Source organism: Macrobrachium nipponense, chromosome 7 (genome assembly GCF_015104395.2).
Source record: "Macrobrachium nipponense isolate FS-2020 chromosome 7, ASM1510439v2, whole genome shotgun sequence".
NCBI classification, from domain to species: domain Eukaryota; kingdom Metazoa; phylum Arthropoda; class Malacostraca; order Decapoda; family Palaemonidae; genus Macrobrachium; species Macrobrachium nipponense.
The window spans coordinates 1168740-1176241 of record NC_061109.1 but is presented as its reverse complement, the minus strand read 5'-3'; the positions used below and the strand labels follow the sequence as shown (position 1 = coordinate 1176241).

Genomic DNA, 7502 nt, shown 5'->3' with positions numbered 1-7502 from the left:
AAGACTATTTCTTTGAGAAATATTTGCCAAGTTGAAGAATATCTTAGAGCTCTATGAACCAAGGTATAGATGGTATTAAGTTTGAAAGAGATTGACAAGAGCTATAGTAGTTATTGGCTAAGCCCGTATATGTCTGCTTTCTATAAACAGAAGTAGTGAACTCGGAATTATGTCTCATTAAATTAATATCCAAAAATGGAAGTCTACCTCCGCTCTCTACCTCCATGGTAAATTGAATGTTTGGATGGAGTTGATTAATATATTCTAAAAATAAAGAACATTGCCAAGAGTGCTGGAACAAAACAAAAGTGTCATCAACATATCTGCGATAAAAAGACGGTTCAAAATTATGATTACACTGGTTTAAAATTTTAGTTTTAAGGTCAGACATAAAAAAGTTAGCAAAAGGAAAAATGTCCAGATAATGGCCGAAACACGTCGACGGTGTCATTATTATTATTATTATTATTATTATTATTATTACACAAAACATTCCCCAACTTATTCTTTGTAACCGACTAAGAAAAGACCAAATTTCAATCCAGTACTGAAAACAGAATGACGAGAGAGAGAGAGAGAGAGAGAGAGAGACAACTCGGGGTACCAAAACAGAACAAGATTCATCCCTATATACAGTATGGAATCATAACATTGGACAAGGGCAAGGGGGTAAGAGGGGAGGGGTGGGGCTGGGGGCCAGGAGAGGAATGTGTATAATGCTCCCACATGATGTTCGAGCAGAAATTCTCTTATTGCCCCGAGGCATCGTTTCCGAGTGATATACGAATACTTTTCCTCTTCATTCTTCCATTGTGGCGAGGAATTGTGGGCGCTTGTTTTATTCAATGTTAAGTTTTATAGGTCCTGCCATGATGTATCCCGCGCGTTAAATCTCGCGCGCTTGCGAATAAAAGCAATAGCTGATGGGATAGTGCTACGTAACATTTCACTGCGAGGCCGTTTTGCGAAGTGCGTTTGTTTTCTGCTTTGTTGTGGCCCTAAATCGGACGGTTTTGTTTGTGAGAAATGGTACAAACAAAGTGAAGAGTCTCCTGCAATCTGTGGTTATGTTTCAGTTACGAGTTCAGGAGAAGTTCCACTAAGTGACGAGTCTCTTGTAATCTGTGGCTAGCTACAATACAGTTACGTATTCGGGAGGAATGCCACAGACAATCTGATGAGCTACTTGTAATCTGTTAGTTATATTTTTGAATTACGTGTTCAGGAGAAATTTCACAAACAATATGATGAATTTCTTGTAATCTGTGATTATATTTGAGTGTGTATTCAGGGGAAATTCCACAAACAAATTGATGGTTCTTTTACATGTGGTTAAGTTTCAGTTACTAGCTCAGGCGAAATTCCACAAACAATATGGTGAATTTCTTGTAATCTGTGGTTATGTCTGAATTTCTTATTCTGGAGCTGAGTGCCATCTCCTGTGTCCCATTAATAAGAGAACAAAATGATGAATATTCTGTAATTTGTGGTTATATTGGAATAATATAATCACGAGTTAATGACTGAGAAAAAAAGTTATTAAATTGTAAACTAGTAATGCAAACATCGTGCAATATTACGCCATTTTCCAAAATGAAAAATGATAAAATAAGTAGTTAACAAAATTAACTCCTATTTTGCATAATCCCTTTCCTGTTAAAGGAAATATGAATATCACTGTTATTATTATTTTTTGCTACTTGAGAACGTACACTATGACTTTCGAAATTGTGAAAAATGTTACAATGATATGAGTGATTTTACAATCTTTATCTTATTGAAATTGACAATACGAAATGACGAACGATTACTTCCATATACTACTAATAAATTATAAATAAAATAACTATTCGATACGATTTCATCTGAACCAAAATAACACAGCTTACACTGTACAAAGCATATCTCTGATCCATCGCAAATCTCTAACTTAATATCACAGTTATCAATCTAAAAACCTTTGCAAAAGCGTTGGCTGAATGACCGTAGCACGGAATGCAATTACGCACGACTCTCTCTCTCTCTCTCTCTCTCTCATGCGTAAGTGGCAATCCATTACAATGCTCGACGACAACAATCTCTCTCTCTCTCTCTCTCTCATACATAACTGGCTATCTGTTTCAGTAAATTACACAAGCGAGACAAGTTTGTCACAATGCTCGACGACAACAACTCTCTCTCTCTCTCTCTCTCTCTCTCTCTCTCTCTCTCTCTCTACCCAATTGTTAGAATCACCTCCATCATTCCAAATGAAAGAAGCTCGAGTTAGACGAAGCCATAAACATCTTTAATTCCACCTTTGTCGCCGTGTATTCGGGGCGTCGACAATGACAAAAGTGACTCCAGGTCTCGTGTGGGTAAATGGCTATACAAACTTTACCCTGGGTGATATTTCTCACGCGGATTAAACGGTCCAGTGGTCATATTTCTCTTGGTTGAGCTTTGGCTACGAACGAAATGAAAGGTGGAGAAGAGATTGGATTATACGGAAACAAATGTATATACGTAAAATGTAGGAGTCGATTTGCCAATGCCCATTGTTTGCAAGGTGTGTTTGTATGTTTGGCTATGAATATCGTCCGATGCATAAATGATGATCTTTTTCAGAATATTGCACGAGTGACCCATTTACATTACCTCTCTCTCTCTCTCTCTCTCTCTCTCTCTCTCTCTCTCTCTCTCTCTCTCTCTCATACATAAATGAAGATCTCTTTAAGTAACTAATCCTTGTAACTCCTTGTAACAAGTGAGACAAGTTTTAATATATAATGTTGAGCAACAGCTCTCTCTCTCTCTCTCTCTCTCTCTCTCTCTCTCTCTCTTGGAGTGCACTTCGATAAACACATGAACTGCACAGAAAAGTTATGGGGACACTTATTTATCTCAATAGACTAAAAAATTTATTCGAACCAGAAACTCGCCTAATCGTAGTGCAATCGTTAGTATTAAGTTTAATTCATTACTGCTATATAATATGGGGTTCAACAAGCAACGTCCTTATGCAACGAGTACAAAAACTTCAAAATTTTGCGGCTCGGGTGGCCATGGGTACAGTGAGAAAATATGATCATATATTTCCAATTTTACTAGAACTGGGTTGGTTGAAAGTGAAAAACAAGTACACTTTTGATGTCTGTGTTTTTGTTTTTAAAGTTTTAAAAAATGTTTTTCCGAACTGGCTTTATAATTTTAGAACCGCTGACTCGGTGACGGATGACTACAAGACAAGCAAATAATCTAGTGTCCAGAAGAGCCAATACCGATATAGGATCAAGGGAAATAAATACTAAAGGTCCACAGTTATGGAATAGTTTACCTGGCTCATTGAAAGACGAAGAATCCCTAAGATCTTTTAAAAATAAACTAAGAAAACATCTTTTAAACAATAATTAATCTTCGTAGATAAGTTTTATAGGAAACAACCGTACCTGACATTAGCCACGTCTCACGTCAATAACCGCTTTTTAAGACATACCATTATCTATGAAGAACATTTTATGTTGGAGTAATTTTACTAATTATTGTTCTGGGAACATTGTTTTATAACCAAAATTATGATTTTCCTAATTCAAGTTTCATATGTATGTATGTATGTGTGTATGTGTGTATATGTGTATATGTATATATAGATATGTATATGTCTGTATGTGTGTATGTTGTTATAGTATACTATGATTTTATTGTTTTAATAGCTTTAATGTACGCTTTCTAACCTTGGTTGATGACCTGATGTAAATAGAAAACCCAATGTATTATTGGAATAAAGGTTATTATTATTATTATCATTATTATTACTCTCTCTCTCTCTCTCTCTCATACATAAATGATCTCTTTAAGCAACTAACCCTTGTAACTCCTTGTGAGCCAAGTTTTAATATATGATGTTGGGCAACAGCTTCTCTCTCTCTCTCTCTCTCTCTCTCTCTCTCTCTCTCTCTCCCTAACAAGACAATGGCTAGGCAACACGAGGAAAATTTTTTGCACAATGAAACCAACATAATTGAACGTTGAATCCTGCTTACCCAAAAAATAAATAAATAAAAAATCTGCTTTCCGTCGAGACTCTTGTGGACAAATTGTGCATCTGGGAGTAAGAAGATTTAAAAAGGTTAAGAGAGAGAGAGAGAGAGAGAGAGAGAGAGAGAGAGAGAGAGAGAGAGAGAGAGATAGGCTCATTACCGCGAATTGTATTACGACTAGTGGGTATCCGGATGCAAGCGAACTGATCTTTCAGAAGTGGCTTTTTTCTGAGGCTAAGAAATGCATTGTTGGGAGAGCAGCACTATTCCTGAAAGGACTAATAATACTATTGCTGTGACTATTTCCTCCGATTTTTGTATTATAAAGCTTTGAAAGGCTTCAGTAGGAGACCAGGACTATTATTTGAACCACGGACACTATATGCGACTATTTCATTCCATTTTTCTTGGGTAATAATTTTGAGATGCCTTGTTAGGAGAGCAGTACTATTCCTGAAATCACTTTTACTGTAATGATAGCTATAAGAAATAATAGTAGATAGGGTAGCGTAAAAACAGAGAGAGAGAGAATAATCAGAGTACAGTGAAAATAACGAGAGAGAGAGAGAGAGAGAGAGAGAGAGAGAGAGAGAGAGAGAGAGAGAGAATCGAGCTTTGGTGTGTAAGTCAAATTTGATCAACAAGCCTAAACGTAACAAAGCCATAGTCACAGGACTTTGGCGAGACGGAAAGCGGCAACATCCATAACACCGTCGCAATTGAAATCTTAAGACCGCCATAAAATCTTTGACCTGCAAGCTCGCACCAGACTCACTCAGCTTCTATCGATAATGAAGCTCCACCTACAGGAGGAGGTATTAACATGTTAAATTAACTGCCTCCGCCTGAAAGAGGTGGAATTAACCGACACAGGGGAGCGTGGCTTCAGGATTCCCAGGAGATATTGTGGTCTTCGCCGAAGCTGCTTCTGTCTCCTTTCATCGGGGGATTCTTGAGGATTCCCTGGAGAGTTGGTTATGTCCAGTAACTGTGTCAGGATTCCGGAACTCTAATTGTTCTGAATATCCCCACTCACTAGACATAAACAGCTCTCCAGGGAATCCTGAAGAATCCCCGAAGACAGGGGACAGAAGCAGCTTCGGCGGAGACCACAATGGCTCCTGGGAATCCTGAGGCGTCACTCGCCAGTGTCGGTTTTGAAATCGAGGGTTAAAGCAAAGGGAGTTGATCTGCATCAAGCTAAGATGTTTTTAAGTTTGTTATCATTCGTGCTTAACCACTGCTTTGCCTTCGCGGCCGGATTCCCCCGCGAGAAAGCTGTCTATATCAATCTTGTTGTGCTGTCCATTGAAGTATTCATACTTCTTGGATTCTGCATGGGTATTGTCCGTTTCTTCAATGATTTTATGGCTCTGGACAACTGTCCGTCGCTGGCCATAACTGAAGAGGACAAACATTTGGATAATGATATGGACGACGATATGAATGACGATATGCAAGACGATATGAATGACGATATGCACGTCGATATGAATGACGATGAGCAAGACTGTGAAGAAGACGAAATTTCGGCTTCTGAAGATGTCTCTAGTTCAACTTGTGTAGAGACACCGCATTTGCCCAGCCAGAAGACCCAGATAAATGAAATAATCTCGACGCTTGAGAAAGACCTCGAAGAGAAAGTTCGAATAGTAGACGAACTAAGGAAAAAGGTAGAGGGCCTGACTGAAGAAAGAACGAAGCTGGAACAAAATATTACAGACCTGGAACGACTCAATCATGAGAAGGATAGGCAACTCCTCTCAATGCCAGCCGAACTGGAAGAGCTCAAAAGAGAGACAGCTCTCAAGGCGCAGGAGACAGAGAAGCTTAGAAGAGAGAATGAGGACAAAAACTCCTCCCTCATCATTTTGGAAAACACGGTCGCAGTTCTCGACATGGAAAAGGAGACGTTGCGTCGAGATCTGCAACAGAAGGAAAACAGTCGATTAGAATTGAAAAATGAACTAGACAAGAACAATGAGGACCTGAAGAAACTGCGAGAAGAGAACAGGAAGAAGCAGAATAGCATTGAAAGTCTGCAGAAGGAAACCGAGGACCAGAACTTCCAGATGAACTGTTTGGAAGATCAATTGCAAGTCCTCACCATTGAGAAAAAGTTTGCCCAAGAAAATTTGAAGCAGCTCGAACTATGCAGGAAAGAATTAGCTGACAAAAAGAAGGAGTTGGAGGATGTTAAAGCACACAACCTCCAGAGGGACAGAGAGATCCTGCACCTGGAAAATGAGCTCTCTCTGAAGCAAAAAGAGGTCCTCAGCTTGATGAAAGGGACCGAAAGTATTGTAGCCCAAAGGGCCAATGGCAAAAACAACGAAATGACGAGGAGGACAGTCCAGCTAGAATTCGAGCTTACTGAGATGAAGGAGGAACTAGAGACGATGGAGTTTGAAAAGATGGAGGCCATCTTGGAACTTGAAAAACTCCAAGAAGAGGCCTTGGCCCAGGATACGAAAATCAGATCCTTGGATATGAAAGGGCTTGATATGATTAGCCAGGCAAAGGACGCTCTCTATAAAGAGAAGAATTTGACCAAAATGGCGCCGAAAAGACAGCCTGGATCAGAGAGGAAAGTTGGAAAGGAAAGTTCTCAGGCTAAACCTCGATGTCTGAGGAAGCCCAAGGTCAATTGCAAAGCCCTCTACCGACAAATGGACGAGATCGAGGAAGGGATTCTCCAGATCAGAGCGTCGCAACGACATTCAGCTGCCAACAGGAGACACTCAAAAGCCTCGGCTAAACTTCCTTCAGTGACGAAACCTCTAAGTAGAGAACAAATACATCAGAAGCTGAGGATGGAATCTGCAGCTAACCTCCGAAGACTGGAGCAAGATGCTACAATGGTAAGAAATCTCTACAAGGGCAACTACGTCACTTAAGAACCAGGCACTTTTAGGAAGACGTAGTTTGCCTGCTGAAGGAAGAACACACGAGGACCTCTTCGAAGTTGGGACGAAGAGGCTGCTCAGTTTTGTGATGGAATTCACTCCTGGATAAAGTTGCGGAAGCATCTCTGCGCGATGGAGAGACTACAGCGGCTGCTGAGCCCATCGAGGCCTCCTCCTGCCACACGATACCCACTGAAATGGGTATCAATGCCCAATCACATATGGGTGGAAGGCAACCACTGGCGCGGCGTAAGAACCCGTAAGTTTCATGCCGACTACTTCATATGTGAATTGGGTTGTGCATTGCAAATTGAATCCCATTTTTTGCATATACTACTGTGGCAACCTCTGGCGCGGTGTAAAAACCCGTAAGTTCAATGCCTTTTATATATGCAAAACATGGGTTATGCAATGCATAGTGGCTCAAATACTTGCATATACTATAGTGGCAACCTCTGGCGCGGCGTAAAAACCCGTAAGTTCAATGCCTTTTATATATGCAATATATGGGTCATGCAAAGCATAACTGCTCAAATACTTGCATATACTACTGTGGCAACCTCTGGCGCGGCGTAAA

General features: G+C 40.1%; 1 protein-coding gene across 1 annotated transcript; it reads left to right on the top strand.

Moving 5' to 3' along the window:
- The first annotated feature begins 5224 nt into the window (after positions 1-5224).
- On the top strand, positions 5225-6916 carry LOC135217244 (unconventional myosin-XVIIIa-like). The gene has a single exon (XM_064252969.1). It carries the CDS (start codon positions 5225-5227, stop codon positions 6914-6916), a length of 1692 nt encoding a protein of 563 aa, XP_064109039.1.
- The last annotated feature ends 586 nt before the right edge of the window (positions 6917-7502 follow it).

What these genes read in the sequence shown, in the direction of transcription:
- LOC135217244 (XM_064252969.1), top strand. Translation starts at nt 5,225, where the DNA reads ATGTTTTTAAGTTTGTTATCATTCGTGCTTAACCACTGCTTTGCCTTC.